Source organism: Pristiophorus japonicus, chromosome 20, assembly GCF_044704955.1.
Source record: "Pristiophorus japonicus isolate sPriJap1 chromosome 20, sPriJap1.hap1, whole genome shotgun sequence".
In the NCBI taxonomy this organism is placed as follows: Eukaryota; Metazoa; Chordata; class Chondrichthyes; family Pristiophoridae; genus Pristiophorus; species Pristiophorus japonicus.
Genome location: NC_091996.1, coordinates 82,476,440 through 82,496,456, shown reverse-complemented (window position 1 = coordinate 82,496,456; position 20,017 = coordinate 82,476,440). Strand labels below are relative to the sequence as shown.

The window sequence follows — 20,017 nt, the reverse complement described above, 5'->3', positions numbered from 1 at the left end:
AGCACCCAATAAGTGTTTCCTTCTCCTTTCGCTAAGACTTCCTCTGCTTGTAAGGGTTTCTGTGGGTACTGCACCCACACTTTTCCTCCTTCACAAACTGTGTCCAGTGTCTGATTTTCTTTTTCAATAGTAGGGACACTAACTTTGCCTAATGTGTAGCTTATGGGAGATCCCCCCCCCCCCCCCCGCAATGGTCGGTGATTCAGATTGCGCACTGCTTGTGGTAAGACCTTGAACCACTCTTGCAATGTGTTAGTGGGAGTTAATATTTTAATCTGTTGCTTAAGTAGTCCATTCATGCGTTCTATTAACCTTGCAGCTTGCGGATAGTAAGGTAAGTGAAACATCCAATAGATCCCGTTGTCTACCGTCCACTGTTGCACTGTTTGACCTGTGAAGTGCGACCCATTATCGGACTGTACTTCTGCTGGCTCACCGCAGTATGTGATTAAATTATCCAGTCGTTTAATCATACTTTGTTGATTTGCTTTATTCACTGGATAAACTATCAAAAGTCCAGAATAGGTATCAACAGCAGTGAGAAAATATCGGAACCGTTGTTACAATGGTAAAGGTCCTACATAATCAACTTGCCATTATTGTGCTGGTTGAGTCCCTCTCTTAATATGGGCTGTCATTCTAGGGGAAAATGACAAATTTCACAGGTGTTTATGATCTGTTTAACATCGTCCGTAGTCAAATGTAACCCCCTATGTCGTGCCCATTGTATCGTACCCTGAATGCCCAAATGTCCAGATTTGTGGTGGGCCCACTTGCCCATGCCATATTCTTCCTCTTCCGCCTCTTTGACAGCCCATACCCAGGCTATATAATCAACGGTGTTATTATATTCAGAGGTCTTTGAAGTGTTTTTCATGTGAGCGTCCACATGATATACAGTTATTTTCATCTTCTGGGCTTTGGACCATAATTGTTCCCATAGGTGCTTTCCCCACAAGTCTTTCCCAGTTATTTGCCAGTTATGTTCATGCCAGTTTCGCATCCAGCTCGCCATGCCATTGGCTACTGCCCATGAGTCAGTATATATGTGTACTTGTTGCTGTTCCTCTTCTAACGCAAGGACTATAGCTTCTAGTTCTGCTAGCTGGCTGGAGCCTCCCACGCCCTCATCATGCACAATTGTCTGGGTTTTTGGATTGAAGGCAGGGGCTCACCATTGCCGAAGGCCGTTTCGCCAGACCATTGAGCCATCTGTGAACCAGGCATGGCTACGTTGTTCAGGTGTTACCTGTTCAAAAGACACGCCCCAGGAGATCGGTGACTCTTTGGTTAAACTGACAGACGACTGCGTAAGTTCACTCTCAGCTGTTTGTGGGTATTCAGCCACATGCTCATGTAGTCGGGTGATTCCTTCTTTTCCTTTACTTGCTCTGTCTGCGATATACCATTTCCAGCGCACTATGGAGCTTTGCTGCGCTCGCCCGACCTTCTGAGAGAACCCAGGATAATATGGGTAGCTCTGATCTTAAACTGACTTTGTCGTCCCCTGTCTGTCCTTCTGTTTCTGTTAGGGCCCAATAACATGCTAATAATTGTTTCTCAAATGCAATGGAATGAGTAGCAGCATCTGTCAATTTTCTAGACCAGAACCCTAATGGTATACGAGTGCCATGTTGAACCTGCCACAAACTCCATACTGCAGTGTCATTGGTAACGGATACCTGTAGCTCAAAAGGCTGTCCAGGCACTCGCGGGGCTAGGGGTAAAGCTTGAGCTATGGCTTCTTTGGCTGCATCAAAACCCACCTGCTGTTCCTTTCCCCACTCGAAGTGGGCCTTTTTTCGTGTTACGGCATACAGCGGTTTTAATAACATCATGAGGTGAGGTATGTGTCTCCTCCAGTAAGCCAGTAGTTCCCACAAACCGTTGTGTCTCAGTTTTATTCGTGGGGTGGCCATTTCTTGAATTTTATTTTTCACAGGCTCGGATATGATGCACTCACCCTGAGACCATTGGATCCCCAGAAACTGGACAGTCTGGCTCGGGCCCTGCACCTACTTCGGATTTATCTCCCAGCCCCTGTCTCGCATGTGTTGGACTAAAGTAGCTAGGGCTTCTGACACCACTGCCTCGGTGGGACCCCTTATTAGTACATCATCGATGTAGTGTGCCAGTGAGACATTAGGAGCCAACGTGCACATGTCCAGGTCCCGGGCCACCAATCTGTGGCATAGGGTAGGGTTATGAAGGTAACCTTGAGGTAGGTGTTTAAACGTGTATTGCCTCCCTTCGCAAGTGAATGCAAACTGGTCCTGGGATTCTTCCACGATTGGAATGGAGAAAAAGGCATTGGTCAGGTCGATTACTGCATACCACTCCGCACCTTCCTCAGACAGCCGCTCTGTTATAAAGTTACTACATCTGGGACAGCAGTTGTCGGGGGAGAGACAAATGTGTTCAGTTGTCGGTAGTCCACAGTCATCCTCCAACTTTTGTCGGGTTTCTGCACAGGCCAAACAGGGCTATTGTCGGGGGACACTGCATGTCTAATGATACCCGCCTCCAAGAGCCCTTGTATGGTTTCCCCTATTAAGACCATTACCCAGCGTGGAGGCCCATTTCCCAACGCCATTCTGATAATTGTTCAGACAGCGGGCGTTTCTGCCCTCCCAACCCATTAATCATCATACAGGTCCCTGTGTGTTTCCTAGGATTTCCATGGATAATAGTAACTTCTGCCCCTGTGTCTAATAAAGCAACATCTCTTTGTATGTTCCCCCCGCCCCCCCCCCCCCCGCCGGCCAATGTATCATAATCGGAATGTGTGGCCTCAGGTCCACAGGAGCTTGGGTTGATGTGGTTCTAACAGGGAGTACTCCCGGATCTCGGCCACACCCCAAGTCGAGGGGATTACTAGCCTTCCACAGCTCTTCTACATTGGGGTATAGGCTAGCGGGAGGTGGTTTCTCCACATCAGCAGACTTATCGCTATCTGACTTAGTCTCCCTTACCTCCCTCCTTTCACTCTTCCCTGTTCCCGGACGCAGTGTTGCTTCCACATAGAATACATCACTCCTGTTGGGATTCCATCAATTTTTTCCTTGGGGACCCCTGCCTTCAGTAAAGCCGCGAACATGTCCCTCTGCTTAATTATTTTTTTTGTCTTTCCTGACCTTGTATCTTTCCCAGAGGTCGAACCTTGTCGCTGGTCCCGATCCCCCTCTACATTAGCCGTTCTCGACTCTCGCACACTATCTTCTACATCCCCGAACTGTATTAACAATAGGCAAGTGTGCCCCAACCGCTGCCCTTGGGCTGGTCCCAATAATGCGAGTAGCATACCCCTCATCATAGGAGACCCACTCTTCATCAGCCTGCTCCGCGTTCCACCATAAAGAGCTCCTGATCTGGCCCCCCGTATGGTTGGTGATATAATCCTCCCTGTGTTGCCATGTTGCACAACTGTATAGTACCATCCGCCATAGTATTCCAAGGTTTTACCTCCCCTTCCCAATCAATGGCAGAGGGATATTTTTGCCGGACCCCTATAGTAACCATGTCCCATAGTGAACCTGTGCCCTGGACATTCCATAGCACTGCTGTGATATGGTGGTCCGTAGTCATAGTCCCCATTTTTGTTAACTCTTCAGGGTTAAGTATTACGCCTGATGCTCCCTGGTCCCAAATCCGGGTTAGCCATTCTGACAATGATTTCCGGGGTTTTTGGCGAAATCGAGACCCTATTTCTTGTAACTCACGAGTGGTGAAGTCACACACCCCTCTAGTGGTGACCGGTTGTTCCCCATCTTGCTGTTTCGTCTTATTTGTCATAGGGGTCTAGCTTCCGCCCTCGGAGCGTATGGGGGAGGGTCTTTAGTTTCCTCCCGTTCCCCCCCTCTCCATCTGCCCACTCATATTCTGAGTCAGAGGAGTACCAGATATTTTTGGTGCACCAACCACCATTTTTTCCGGCTTGTATACATTCCCACATGATTTTGCATTGGCTTTTAAACACTCACTGGGATCTGATTGAGCAAGTCCCTACCACATCCAGCAACAAATCAGTGCAGTACAAAGGATATATTTCAAATCCATCTGTAATTTCCGTCGTCTGGCTTTCTTTTTATTTTGTACTGTCGCCAGATGGCATATTAAAGTTTCTGATTGTTCATTGACCTTGTCCGTCCGTTCTTGTGCAGTATGGACCACTTCAGTCAGGGTCGAGTTTTGACTTTCCAAAACCTTATCAGCTGTTTTTAACTGTAGGTTTTCTGCCTCACTTTCCTTAAGTTGTTTACACATCGCCCTTAATGCTGTCAACAAAATCCATCCCATTTGTGGGGGACTACTTTTCTCCTGTGGGAAGCCCGCTCCCTCCAGGAGAGACAGTACCGTGTGGGGTACGGATCTATCTTTGCTCTGTTCCAATAACTGCGTGTCCCAATGTTGCAGGGGTCCAAACCGGGCTAGCACATTGGCAAGAGAGACAAAACCCTCATCCCTCATGCTCGACCCTGATATTCTATACTCCTCTCCCGCAGGAGGAGACTGCTTCTTGTCTTTTCTCTTAAACATTTTACCTGATCCTGTTCGTGACGCCAAAATATTTTGGATCGATAATAATAGATCCAGGTTCGGGATCTGGATGAATGTTAAATAAGAGACAAGACAAATGAAGTAAAGATAAAACACTGTTTACTGTGGGAAAATAAATATCATACAGTTTACGAAGAAAAGAGAAGTATGATAAGATGCAACAAAGCTCACAGCCTTCGGCCCGTCGGGAACTCCGCAACGACGGCCGGTCAGGAGCCTTGGGGGTCCCAGCACTGCTCGCGAATCACGGTCCAAGGTGAAGTTCAAAGAGCTACTGGACAGTTCCATTCCTTTATACTATTGAACAAACATGGGTGCATGTGGCTTATGGCCAACTCCTAATTTGTAAGGCCCCAGCTGTTCGTCCATAAAGCATGAGACCACGAGGCGCCGATCGTCCCATAAACAAGATGGTGGGCGCATCAAGGTCTCTCTCTCTCTCTGCATCAACAACATTCCACGAGGCATGAAGCAGAAACACACTGTAAATGTCAAAATATCATAATTAACCCTATGTGATTAACCCCATACAATACACCATCCCAGAAGTCAGTCTGGTGAACCTTTGTTGCACTCTCTCCATGGAAAATATGTCATTCCTTAGGTAAGGAGACCCAAAACTGTATACAATACTCCAGATGTGGTCCCACCAAGCACCTACACAATGACCCCCCCCCCCACCCCACCCCACCCCGACCTGCGAGGGAACAGCTCCGCAGGTCGGGAAGTAAATAGGTGGAGCAGCTGGCCCTGGAACATCGTGGCCCCCCGACTTGTGAGAGAACAGCTCCGCAGTTCGGGCTATAAAAGAGTTCGTTCAGTATACCACTTCAACCTCTAGTGTGAGCTGCTCCCAGTTGGTCCTTTGAATTCATAACCTGTTATAAGGATGAATATTTCTTAGTTGCATTAATGTGGTTCATTGAGTACGATCATTTCGAGTTAAGATTGTGCACTTAGAAGTAAGGGAAACTTTGTGATTTACATTTTAAGTTAAAGGCATTGGTGTGGATTTATTTGACTGGAGCAGCTTGTGCAGATGTAAAGTCAGAGGCAGCTTGTTTAAAGAAGATAATGACCTTGGAGTTGCATTTGCTATGGGGCCTGGCACTTAATTTTGGATTTGTTTAAATGTGAAAACTATTTTTCTCCAGTTACAGTCACTATTTTCAATTATTTGAAAATGAACAAAGTCCGAGAATGATGACATAAATTAATGAGTTTTTGTAAGCATGTGCTATTTTGCTTTTTCTTTTCTCTATTATGTTTGATTAATACACAAGAATATAAGAAATAGGAGCAGGAGTAGGACATTTGGCCTCTTGTGCCTGCTCCACCGTTCAATAAGATCATGGCTGATCTGATCATGAACCCAGTTCCACTTCACTGCCCGCTCCACATAAGCCTTTATTCTCTTATCACTCAAAACTTGCTCTTTCTCTGCCTTAAATATATTCAATGACCTAGCCTCCACAGCTCTCTGGGGCAGAGAATTCCACAGATTTACATCCCGTTGAGAGAGGAAATTCCTCCTCATCTCAGTTTTAAATGGACGGCCCCTTATTCTGAGACTATGTCCCTTAGTTTTAGTTTCCCCATGAGTGGAAATATCCTCTCTGCATCCACTTTGTCGATCCCCCTCTTTATATGTTTCGATGTGATCACCTCTCATTCCTTTGAACTCCAGTGAGTACAGGCCTAAATTCATAAGTCAAAACCCTCATCTCCGGAATCAACCTGGTGAACCTTTTCTGAACAGCCTCCAATGCAAGTATATCCTTCCTTAAATACGGAGACCAAAACTGCATGCAGTCCTTTAGGTGTGGCCTCACCAATATCCTGTAAAGTTGTAGCAGGACTTCCATTCTTTTATACGCTACCCCCCTTGCAATTATTTCCAACATTCCATTTGCCTTCCTGATTCCTTGTTGTACCTGCATACTAACTTTTTGTGTTTCATGCACAAGGACCACCAGTTCCCTCTGCACTGCAGCACTTTGCAATTTTTCTCCATTTAAATTATAATTTGCTTTTCTATTTTTTTCTGCCAAAGTGGATAACCTCACATCTTCCCACATTATGCTCCATCTGCCCAATTTTTCCCACTCAATTAGTCTGTAGATATCCATTTGCAGATTTTTGATGTCCACCTCACAATTTGCTTTCCCACCCATCTTTGTATCAACAGCAAATTGGCTACATTACACTCAGTCCCTTCATCCAAGTCATTAATATAGATTGTAAATAGTTGAGGCCCCAGCACTGATTCCTGCGGCACCCCACTAGTTACTGTTGCTGATCTGATCTGAATTAAATTAGAATTATGGAAGTTAACTGAACTACTAAATGATGAAAACCAGACTTTCGTTGTGGCCATAGTGAAATTCTGGTTATTAGTATATATTATGTGAAGGTTTCTAGTTCCAGATCTGAGACAGTTTTGAATTTCTTAAATGTTTAATGGTTTGAATTGGATTTTCGGAATTTTGAGGTGATTCTGCTTGTCAAATATTTTGGTTGTACTGGAAAGTCTTGGGGATGGCACCCTCTAAAATAATGCAAAACAATTTTAAAGCAATTGGAGGTTAATCTAAATTTCAGTCTTCCCTGATGGGAATGTTCTATTTAAAGTTAAAAATTATGTTATGAATGACCACTGCTGTTTTAAAGGAATTTTAATTCGTAAGGAAGTTTTGAAGATACAAAGACTTTGTAAATGTAAAATGGGGCTTGATTCTTTTTCAGCCGGGAAAGTTGTTAAGTTTTACGAAGTGACACAATTCCATTACTATAAGCTTGCAAAGGAGTTAACACTTTCCGCTGACACGTCTTTTTTCGATGAGTGGGAACTTGTCATTAATACTGGGGAAATAGGGAGCTCTTCCGTGGGATGGGCTCCACCTAAACTGGGTTGGGACCAATGTACTGGCGAATTGAATAAATAGGGCAGTAGATAGAGCTTTATATTAACAAGGTGGGGCAGGGCATTGGAAAGATGCAGATAGGATAAATTGAAAAGTAGTAAGAGAAACCTTAAGCTGTTGAGAAGAGCAGTGATCTGGGTAAAAATAAGCAGAGTAGGTCAGGAAGGGACAGACACATTAATAACGGTAATAGGGCACCAGTGACTAAAGCGACTTCAGGGAAAATTAGAAAAATGTTAAAGTAAAAGCTGCTATATCTGAATGCACGAAGCATGTGTAACAACATAGAAGAATTAATAACACAGATAGAAATAAATGTATTTGATTTAACAGCCATTACATAGTCCTGGTTATTTGACTTTTAGAAGAGACAGGCAGAAGGGGTAGCCCTGATAATAAAGGAGGTGATAAAGACAGTAGAGAGAAAGGAACTGGATTCGGAAAACTAAATGTAGTTTGGGTGGAGCTAATTAATAACAAAGGTTGGAAAACATTAGTGAGCATGATTTATTGGCCCCCGAACAGTAGTTGAAGTATCGGGAAGAGTATTATTCAGGAAAGTAGAGATGCATTTAACAAGGGTCATAGAGCAATCAATTTGATGCAGACCGGGCAAACCAAATATGCAGTAAGAGTGTAGAGAACTAATTCATGGAATGTATACAAGATAGTTTTCTAGATCAGTATGTCGAGGAACCTACGAGGGAATAGGTTATTTTAGATCTAGTATTGTGCAATGAGACAGGGTTAATTAATAACCTTGCAGCAAAGGATCCGCTGGGGAGCAGTGCCAGAATTTTATTTTGCGTTTGAGGGTGATTTATTTACATCTGAAACCAGGGGTTCAATTTTCAGCAAGGCCTCTGGCCGTCCAGCGAGCCGCTGATGGTCGCCGAGGTACCGGACGGTACTTTGGATGGGATATCCATCGCCGAGGTTACTCGAAGGTCGGCAGGTGGCAAATGGATGACGTACACCAACAATCTTGGTGGCAGTGGGCAGGAGGTGTCATTCTTGGCAACAGAGGTGTTTGTCACCCAAGTGTGGCCGAGGATGGAGTGGAGCCCATGGACGGTCAAAGACGTGAAAAAATAAATCATCAGTAAAAAATAAAAAAACGATCAGAAGACCTTCAGGGAACCCCATCCAGGTAAGCTGCTGTGGGGACAAAAAATAAAATGTTCACTGACGTTTTTTTCAGCTTCTTCATGCTTACCATCGGGGACAGACCAGCCTTCTCACAACGGTTCATCCATTTTCTGGCGCCAATCCCGCCGACACCCACCCGCATTAATCTGGGAGCTCAGTGGGCGGGAGGTCAGTTGCACCACTCGGCCGTCCGCTGGGCTGTTCCCAGCGGCTTCCCCTCCCACCCACTCCAGGCAAAAGTGGCACTGAGTGGATCTGCAAGAGCAATGTCGGCGGTGATGGGCGGCATTCAGCGGCAGCGGGCGGTGAGTTGATGAATTTCGGGCCCGAGGTTCCTAAAGCTGAATAAAGGAAATTACATAGGTAAGTTAGCTAAGGTAGGTTGGGAAAATAAATGGAAAAATGTGACAGTCGAAAAGCAATGGCAGACATTTAAAGAAATAATGCATAATTCACAACAAATCTACAGTCCCTTAAGGAAAAAAACACCACAGGAAAAATGGCCCGCCCTTGAGTAACTGGCAAAATTAAAAATACTATTAGATTAAAGGAAGATACCTAATCTTCCCATAATGTTGCCTAAAAGAGTAGTGAGCCTAAGGATTGGGAGGAATTTGCAATTCAGCAAAGGAGGCCCACAAAATTGAAAGAACGGGACAATACAATAAGAGATGAATCTAGCAAAATACAGAAAACAGATTGTAAATGCTTGCAAAGAGCAAAGATTTGCGAAAGTAAATGTGGGTCCTTTACAAGATGAGACAGGAGAAAATACACTGGGGAATAAGGAAATGGCAGAGAAATTAAACAAATACTTTGTATCTGGCTTCACGGAAGTACATGCAAAAAACATTCAGGAAATAGTGGAAAACCAAGGATCTAGTGAGAATGTGGAATTGAAAGAAATTAATATTAGTAAGGAAATAATACTGGAGAAATTAATGGGAATGAATTCCGATAAATCCCCTGGATGGTCTACATCCTAGAGTTTTGAAAGAGGTGGATATAGCGATAGTTGATGCATTGGCTTTCATCTTCCAAAATTCTATACATTCTGGAACGCCTCTTGCAGCCTGCAAGTTAGCAAATGTCACCCCACTGTTTAAGAAAAGAGGGAGTGAGGACATGGAAAACGATAGAACTTTAAGTCTGATGTCAATAGTAGGGAAATGTTAGAAATTATTAAAGGCATAGTAACAGGGCACTTAGAAAGTAATAATGTAATTGCGCATAGTCAACACGGATATATGAAAGGGAAATCGTATTTGACAACTCTGTTACCGTTATTTGAGGTTGTAACTAGCAAGATAGATAAGGAGAGACCAAGAGATGTGATGTATTTGGATTCTCAGAAGGCATTCCATAAGGTGCCACACAAGAGGTTATTGAACAACATTAGCGTTGATGTGGTTGGGTGTTACATACTCGCATGGATTGAGGATTGGTTAATGGACAGAAAGCAGAGAGTAGGAATAAATGGGCCATTTTTGGGTTGAAGAGATGCGCATGTATTCACTTTGGTAGAAAAAATAGAAAAGCAAAAAATGTTTTAATTGGTGAGGGATTGTGAAATGTAGGCGTTCAGAGGGACCTGGCTGCCCTTGTACATGTACTGAAAGTTAAAAGGCAGATACAGCAAGCAATTAGGAAATCAAATGGTATGTTGGGCTTTAATCCAAAGTATTTGACCAGAAGAGTAAATATGTCATTTTGCAATTGTATAGGTGCTTGGTGGGACCACGCCTGGAGTATTGCGTACAGTTTTGCTCTCCTTACCTAAAGAATGTTATACTTTCCACGGAGGCAGTGCAACGAAGGTTCACCAGACTGACTTCCGGGGTGGGGGCATTGTCCTATGAGGAGAGTTTTAGTAGACTAGGCCTATATTCTCTAGAATTTAGTGGAATAAGATGTGATCTCATTGAAATATAGACAAATCTTACTTATGGTTTGACAGGCTAGATGCAGGGTGGATGATTCCCCTGGCTGGTGAGTCTAGAACCAGGGCTCACAGTCTCAGAATAAGCGTTATCCATTTAGGACTGAGATGAGGAGAAATTCCTTCACTCAGATGGTGCTAAATCTTTGGAATTCTTCACATAGAAACATAGAATCCCTCACTCCAGAGAACTGTGCAGCTTAGTCGTTGAGCGTATTCCAGACAGAGATCGATATATTTTTGGATATTCAGGAAATCAAAGAGATTTGAGGATGGTTCAGGAAAGTGGAGTTGAGGTTAATGGGCCGAATGGCCTAATGCTGCTTCTATTTCTTATGCTCTTATGTTCTTATGTGCCACTGGATACGGAATTCGGGGAAATTAACAGTGGTGGAACTTGATTAGCTGCAATTACAAAATAGATTATGAGCACATCGTATGGTCAGGATGTGTAGTAGATGCATACTGTTTCTCGAGTCTCCCGTTCAAAATACAATTTTCAAGTTTTCATACTTATATTCAAATCCTCCATGGGCTCGCCCCTCTCTACCTCTGTAATCTCCCCCAGCTCTACAACTCACCTGAGCTCACTGTGCTCCTCTCAATCTTCTCTCTTGAGCATCGCAGATTTTAATTGTTCCACCATTAGTGGCCGTGTCTTCAGCTGCATGCACCATTAACAACCTTGTATTTATATAGCGCCTGTATGGTAGTGAAACGGCCCGTGACGTTTCAGAGGAGAATTATGTGAGAAAACATTTGCCAGCTAGTAGCATTAGCATAAATTAGCACAGGTGACCAAAAGCTTGGTCAAAGAGGTAGGTTTTAAGGAGCATCTTGAATGAGGAAAGAGAGTTAGCGATGCGGAGGTTTTGGGAGGGAAATCCATAGCTTGGGTCCTAGGCAACAGAAAGCACGGCCAGAAATGGTTGAGTGATTATAATCAGGAATGCTCAAGAGGGCTAAATTAGAGAAATGCAGACACATTGGGGCGTTGTGGGGCTGTAGTAGGTTACAGAGATAGGGCATGGCAAGGCGACTGAGAGATTTGAAAATAAGGATGAGAATTTTGAAATCAAGGCATTGTTTAACCGGAAGCCAATGTAGGTCAATGGGGTGAGCGGGACTTGGAGCAAATTAGGACATGGGCAGCTGAGTTTTGGATCACCTCTAGTTTATGTAGGGTAAAACGTGGGAGGCCAGCCAGGAGTGCTTAGGAATAGGCAATTCTAGACGTAACAAAGTCATGGATGAGGGCATCCTCAGCAGATGAGCTGAGGCAAGGGCGGAGACGGGTGATGTTATGGAGGAGGAAATAGGAGTTCTTAGTTATGCTGCGTATATGTGGTTAAAAGCTAATTTCAAGGACAAACTTGACACCAAGGTTGCGAGCAGTCTGGTTCAGCCTCGGAAAAAGTTGGGAGGAGGGATGAATCCATTGGCTAGGGAACTGAGTTTGTGGCCATGATCGAAAACAATGGCTTCAGTCTTCAAAATAATTAATTGGAGAACATTTCTTCTCATCCAGAATTGGATGTTGGAGAAGAGGTCTGACAATTTAGAGACCGTGGAGGGGTCGAGAGAAGTGGTATTACGAAAAATACTGATGAAAAAAGTAACGGACAGGTAAAGATGATGTAGTCCATCGAGCCTGTCCCACACAATTGCATTATCTTGTGTATCACAACACATACAGTCCACCCCATCGGAAACCATGTGATCTCCTGGGAATGGCAAAAATCCAGGTAAAAAACCCAGGCTAATCTGTGGAAAAATATCTGGAAAATTCCTCTCCGACCCATCTCGGCGATCGAAACGAATCCAGGAATTCACTCTGGCCATTAATTTCCCTGCGGCACCTACGTTCTGTAAGAGGTAATCACCGACACAGCCAGAAACAAATCCAGCTTTTGCTTGAAGGAATTCAGCAAGTCTGCATCCACCACATGAGAGGGAAGCTTGTTCCAGAGGTCTACTATTCTCTGTGAAAAGAAACATCTCTTGACATCTAACCTGGATTTAGCCTTGTACAAATTAAAGTTGTGCCCCCTGGTCCTGCCTAACCTATTTAATTGAAATTAACGGTCAGCTGGAACACTGTCTATTCCCTTCATTATCTTATAAACATCAATCATATCCTCCTAAGTCTACGCTGCTCTAAAGTATAGAGTCCAAACGCTTTTTACCTATCTAGATAACTAAGGTGCTTTCGATTTGGGATTATTCGAGTGGCCCTCTTCTGCACCCTTTCCAGAGCCTCAATATCACCCATCATGTGAGGAGACGAAAATTGGACACAGTATTCTAAGTGCGGCCTGACCAAGTTCTTGTACAATAACAAAACAGTATGCTTCGCCTTATACTCAATTGTCCTGTGGATACACCCAACAGCCTATTTGCTCTAGCTATCACCGCACCCTGTACTTTTAAGCATGTATACACTAGAATGCCCAAATCTCTTTCTAGCTCCACCATCTTTACTGCCTTTCCCTGGAGGCATTATGAATGTTGAGCATTTGCCCTGCCCACATGCATAATACTGCACTTATCAAAGTTATACTTCATTTTACAATCATGAGCCCAATCTCCCACTAACTTAAGATCTTCCTGAATCAGACGAGCCTCTTCTACAATTCTAGCACTCGTATAGATCTTGGCATTATTTGCAAATTTGCAAATTGTGCTACCAACCCCTGAACCCAGACCATCAATACAAGTAGTAAGAAAGCAACGGTCACAAAACTGAGCCCTATGGGACACCACTGGAGACAGGTCTCCCACAGATCCAAAACCCATCTATAACTAGTCTGAAGAAGGCACATGGTATGTTGGCCTTCATAGCTAGGGGTTTTGAGTATAGGAGCAGGGAGGTCTTACTGCATTGTACAGGGCCTTGGTGAGGCCTCACCTGGAATATTCCTAAGCTGAGGAATGACGTTCTTTCTATTGAGGGAGTGCAGCGAAGGTTCACCAGACTGATTCACGGCATGGCTGAACTGACATATGAGGAGAGACTGGATCGACTGGGTCAGTATTCACTGGAGTTGAAAAGGATGAGAGGGGATCTCATAGAAACATATAAAATTCTGACGGGATTGGACAGGTTAGATACAGGAAGAATGTTCCCGATGTTGGGGAAGTCCAGAACCAGGGGACACATTCTAAGGATAAGGGGAAACTATCTAGGACTGAGATGAGGAGAAACTTCTTCACTCAGAGAAGTGTTAACCTGTGGAATTCCCTACCGTAGAGAGTTGTTGATGCCAGTTTGTTGGATATATTCAAGAGGGAGTTAGATATGGCCCTTAAGGCTAAAGGGATCAAGGGGTATGGAGGGAAAGCAGAAAAGGGATACTGAGGTGAATGATCAGCCATGATCTTATTGAATGGTAGTGCAGGCTCGAAGGGCTAAATAGCCTATTACTGCACCTATTTTCTATGTTTCTATGTTTCTATGTTTACCTGCGTCCTGCCAGCCAGTTCTGTATCCAACTCAATATATTTCCACTGATACCAGAAGCTCTGGTCTTAAGGAGAAGCCTCTTGTGGGTACAGGTTTGTTTTCCACATTTTAAATCTTATTTATAAAAACTTACCATTCATATTCAACATCTTTCACATCACCACCGAGGATTAGTCAATTTTCCTGTTCCAAATCATCTGCCATTTTGGAGAAGTTTGCTCTTCTGAAATACGATACAAATTACAGGTTCTGAATGCCTTTAGTTCTATTAGCCAATTGGAACCGCCTAATTTTGTGATCACTATTGCCCAGATGTTCCCCCACATGGAGGCCTGGAACAAGGTCAGGCTCACTATTAAGCATCAGATCCAATATATTATTTTCCCTATTGAGGTAGTGCTGAGTGTCATCAGCGTACACGTGGAAACTGATGCTGTGTTTTTGGATGATGTCGCCAAAGGGCAACATGTAGATGAGAAATATGAGGGGGCCAAGGATAGATCCTTGTGGGACACCAGAGTTGACGTTGCGGGGCCTTGAAGTGAAGCTATTTCAGGTGATTCTCTGGCTACGATTAGATAGGTATGAATGGAACCAGGCAAGTGCAGCCCCAGAAAAGGAAGTTGGGTGGCCAGCAGTTTTGTGGGAATAAGGCAAAGGGAGCAGGAAGTGAGTCTTTTGGCCAGGATGGGCTCAGAAAGGTCATGAGAGGTGATTGGAAGAAATTGGAGAAAGTTGTGAGGTCAGGGCTATAGCAGGGTGGATTTTTAGAGGAAGATCGGCCCGGTTGGCAAGGGAAAGAAAGGGAAGAGACAGTTGTGGTTGAATGGATGATCTCAATCTTAGAGAAAAAAAAGTCCATGAGCTCCTCATACTTATTGTCGCAGGTGAGGGTGGAGACTGGGGAGAAGGATTTAAAAAGACGGGGAGCACTGGAGAATATCTTTACATTTCATAATGATTCTGGAATAGTGAGCGATTTTGGCATACGAGAGCAGGACCCGATAGTGCTGTATGTGTTCCAGCCAGATCTGGCAGTGAATGCTTAAACCAGTTGTCCGCCAATCTGTTCAAGTCTGCGTCCCTTGGCTTTAAGGGAGCTACGAGCAGCACTGTACTAGGGAAAACAGCCAGGGTGAGACAGGATAATTGTTTTAACAAGAACTAGGGACTCAAAGAACATAAAAACATAAGAAATCTGCCCAGATCTATATCAGCCCCTTACAATTGTGCTAACGATGGATCACGATTTCAGTGGGCAAAGTGAATCCTAATTTGATTGATAATCAGCTTTACTCAATAACTGGTAAAACAGAACTTTGATTACAATGTAATTTCTTCTGTGGCATCAGTACAACGTCTGCCGGGAAGTTTACAAAAGCAAAGAACAAAATTAGACTAACGCATGGGTTTGATTGGAATTTAATGTACAGACATTGATTACTTCACTACCTGTCGCGGTTATGTTGCAGTGATTGGCAATTTTTTCGGGTCTGTCTTCAGTTCACAACATCTTCCTTAAAAGACTAGTGCAGGCTGGATAAACTACCGACACACTGACTGAGCAGATATTGCTCCAGATTGGTCTGTTTCTAACCACAACAGTGTCTCATTCCCAAATGACCCTTGGACTGCGATCTCAGCATGGGAATAATTGAAGTGTCTAACCGCTCTTCGGCAAATATCTGCTCAAAATGCATCTGCAGATAAATCGTGTCTGCGTCCTATCCTCGCGAACAACCAGCTACAAGGTCCAGAACTCTGACATGAACTTTCTTTTAACACTGCATCAGATTGTGAAATGTTTCACAAAATTTAAATAAGGCCAACAGTGGAATTTACAGAATATGAAAGAAAAATACATTATAATTTTATAAATTGTTAATTGTTCTCATCTGTTTAATTTGACCATCAGTGCAAGGGGATATTTCATTCCATTACTCAACTCCTCTCTGAATTTCCTCTGGGTCACTGCGTAAATAAAAGTGTTCGTGCAGCAACTCAGGAGCTGGAGCATGAAGCCGATTTCCCGAACAAATGTGGGCGGAGAAACAGGATATCCCAAGTAATCCAATCTTCTCAATATAGAGCAAAACATGAACACCACCCATAACAGTATGAAATTCCCCGATATAACAAACAGTACAATCATGGATTTCCTTCGGTTGTCCATCTCTGGGTCAATGGGGCTCTCGCCACTGCTCCGACCCCGGAGTCTACTGCGGGCTCTGCTGGCAAGTAATATGTGTCTGACCGTTAAAGCATTCAACATTAGAATCAAAAGAAATGGAATAAATGGCGTTAAAATGTAATGCATTAACTCAACGATAGCCCAGACTAGAGAACGAGATACATCGTATGCCACCCTGCAAAACCAGGAACTGTTTGAAAGATAATATTCACTTGTATATAGAAAATACCAGAAAATGTTCTTCAAAGAGCACAGCACGGTCACTGTTCCTAGAACCACAGCCGCAGTTTGTTCAGTGCAATATTTAGATTTTAGCTTCTGGCAACAAATGGCAACAAATCGATCAAAGGTGAAGGTAACTGTGAACCAGACAGAACAGTCTGCAGCTGCATACAGCAGGATGGCGTGGATATTACACAGAACTACGTTCCTCAGGAAAATAAACTGTTCCCGATAAACAATGGGAATCTGCCTCAGTATCAGATCGATGATCACGACCAGTAGATCCGCCGCTGCCATGGCCACCAGGTAGCGAGTGACACATTTGGAGAGACCACATTTTCCCCGAGACAGGATCACAATCGTCACCACGTTAACTGCCAGCAAAAAGAAACTAGGGAAAGCATTCAACATAAAACGGGCAATAACAATAGTTGCATGCGTTTTCAGTGAAATAACTCAGTTAGATGAAAACTACATTACCTTTCTTCACATTAAGCTGAATTGCACCCACAAATGTGGATTCAATGATGGGACATGATTATTTTATCTGTAACAGGACGTCGTGCAGGTAAAGGTTGCAGTCAGAGTAATCAGCAATGAGTATCCAAATAAGTGAAGGAAAGGGAACACGTTGCATACACTTGTCCGTTATTACCTTGAGTACCGAAGATTAAGTGGCGATCTAATTGAAGTGTTTAAATGATTTAAAGATTTGTTCAGGCCAATGGAGTTAATCTATTTCCTTTAACGTGGGAGTCCAGAACAAGTGGGTAGAACCATAAAATTAGTGATAGGCCATTCAAAGATCTTGCCAAGGAAACATCTTCACATGAACGGGTGTGCAAAACTGGTATTCTGCCTCCCAAAAATCTATTGAGGTTTGGTCGAGTGAAAACTTCAATACGAAGACTGACAGATTTTTGTTCGACAAGAGTATGAAGGGCTATGGAACAGAGGCGTGTTTGTGGATTTAAGATAGAGATCAGCATGATTGAATTGAATGGTGAATCAGGCTCGAAGTGCGGAATATTCCGCTCCTTATGTTCCTAAATGAGACGATGTTAAGAACAGAACTTAATGTGCATAAGTGCGAGGTTATCCACTTTGGTGGTAAAAATAGGAAGGCAGAATATTATCTGAATGGTGACAGATTAGTAAAAGGGGAGGTGCAACGAGACCTGGGTGTCATGGTACATCAGTCATTGAAGGTTGGCATGCAGGTACAGCAGGCGGTGAAGAAGGCAAATGGTCTGTTGGCCTTCATAGTGAGAGCATTTGAGTATAGGAGCAGGGAGGTCTTGCTGCAGTTGTACAGGGCCTTGGTGAGAGACCACCTGGAATATTGTGTTCAGTTTTGGTCTCCTAATCTGAGGAAGGACATTCTTGCTATTGAGGGAGTGCAGCGAAGGTTCAGCAGACTGACACATTATGCTCCATGCTCGGTGATTGAATCACCAAAACTACAAAGGCAGAGAATTAGCATTTAATGTAGTTCATTTTACAGGCATACTTTTGGAATTGTATGAGGGATAACACTTGTAACAATGTTCATTTATTTTAAATTGTGGGATAATATCACTGACAAGACAATGTACCATCCTGGCATTTCATAAACTTTCTGAATTCTAGTCAACCAGTGTTAATCCTGCTCGATTATTTTTTTTTTTTTTTTTTAAATTCGTAGCCAATCGTTCCAATTCTTTGTCAAATCACAAACGCCAGAGGTCACCTTGCACATGCCAAGGATCACTCTGCGCCAATGTTCTTAGCCAAAAGGCCTAGAGCCACTGCACCGTTCCTGGAAGTACTGCAATACCAGGTTCGTGCCATGGAGGTGGATGGGTCAAGCCACCCCACACACCTCCGTGGAGGTGGATGGGTCATCCTGCTCGATTATGGTTTGAAGTCAGTAGGCGTACAGTTCATATAGGGAATACGACGCAATCTATGACCGAGTGAGCTCACAATCAAAACACTCCTCTTTCAATCATCGTGGTTTACAAACAGAGATATCAAGAATTGTACCAAAGAAGCACGGAATTCCATTGTTAAAGCAAATTCATTATTCGAATTCAAAACATTAAATGATCTTAATAATATTAATCAGTAACTTAAAATTAGAATTCTAGGATGAGCTTTCAGACAGTGACACTAACGTGCAGCAGGAAAAGGTGAAAAGTGATACATCTGAAGCAGATTCCATCCTTGCTGCATGTGTGATTTATCTGATAGGACTGAATTGAACAATTAAATTATTAATTCCATCCTGCAGAAACCGAAGATCGCGTGAGTCCATAAGTCAAAGTACACATTTTAATTATGATAATAATACAGTAACACGGCATGTGCTATAGGCTGAAAGAACAATGGGATTTTAAATGTAAGTAATAATGACCATTAAAAACATACTAATCATTGCACCACAGGCACCACGGATTGGGAGTTCACATTCGTGGAGCATGAACCATCTTCAAACACACAGGAGAGAAAAAGAAAGACTGAAATAAACAGAGACAACTCGCATATCAAGCGCCATTCACTACCTTGGGAAGTCTCCAAATTCTTTACAGCCAATGAAATATTTTTGCTGCATAGTCCCTGATGTAATAACAGTCACTTACGTTTATATAACACAATACAAGGAAAATAATAAAATGAAGAGATGGCAACACGGACTAAGATGCCAAGTAATGTTATCTCCATGCACTGACATACTGGCTGCGGGTAATTACTTACCCGGGACACCAAACGCGGCCAAGATGGGGAAGTAAATCGGTTGTATATCGTAAATTGCCCATAGAATCTTGAGCTTTATCAGAAAACCAAGAGCCATTATTGCCGTTCGATGACTGAATGGTTGGTGTTGATGGTGGGAGCAATTCTCCGATTGACACATTGAGCGGATTCTCCTTATTTATAGAAAAGCGAATCCATGCGGTCAGAAAATCGGCTCCCCTGCAGACTGGGTATAATTGCAGTCACTGAACAAACAGATGCCATCAACAACTTTCACAACAACACTTTTAATAAAGAACAGTGGTATTCCCAGTCAGATAATACCCGGAAGACTAGATTAAAATCTATGCCTTCATACATGCATGTAAGTCCCACAGTTCTAACAATATGTTAAAAACATAGAAACATAGAAACATAGAAAATAGGTGCAGGAGTAGGCCATTCAGCCCTTCTAGCCTGCACCGCCATTCAATGAGTTCATGGCTGAACATGAAACTTCAGTACCCCCTTCCTGCTTTCTCGCCATAACCCTTGATCCCCCGAGTAGTAAGGACTTCATCTAACTCCCTTTTGAATATATTTAGTGAATTGGCCTCAACTACTTTCTGTGGCAGAGAATTCCACAGGTTCACCACTCTCTGGGTGAAGAAGTTTCTCCTCATCTCGGTCCTAAATGGCTTACCCCTTATCCTCAGACTGTGACCCCTGGTTCTGGACTTCCCCAACATTGGGAACATTCTTTCTGCATCTAACCTGTCTAAACCCGTCAGAATTTTAAACGTTTCTATGAGATCCCCTCTCATTCTTCTGAACTCCAGTGAATACAAGCCCAGTTG

General features: G+C 43.4%; 1 protein-coding gene across 1 annotated transcript; it reads right to left on the bottom strand.

Moving 5' to 3' along the window:
• Positions 1–15,923: 15,923 nt before the first annotated feature.
• LOC139232985 (probable G-protein coupled receptor 139) lies at positions 15,924–19,278 on the bottom strand. The gene is made up of 2 exons (XM_070863482.1): positions 19,182–19,278; positions 15,924–16,819 (listed from the first exon to the last, which is right to left on the bottom strand). Exons 1-2 carry the CDS (start codon positions 19,276–19,278, stop codon positions 15,924–15,926), a joined length of 993 nt encoding a protein of 330 aa, XP_070719583.1.
• Between the last annotated feature and the right edge of the window lie 739 nt (positions 19,279–20,017).

What these genes read in the sequence shown, in the direction of transcription:
- LOC139232985 (XM_070863482.1), bottom strand. Translation starts at nt 19,278, where the DNA reads ATGGCTCTTGGTTTTCTGATAAAGCTCAAGATTCTATGGGCAATTTAC. An exon ending in GGCCGCGTTTGGTGTCCCGG is followed by an intron (nt 16,820 to 19,181) that starts GTAAGTAATTAC and finishes TTTTGCTGGCAG; the next exon opens with TTAACGTGGTGACGATTGTG.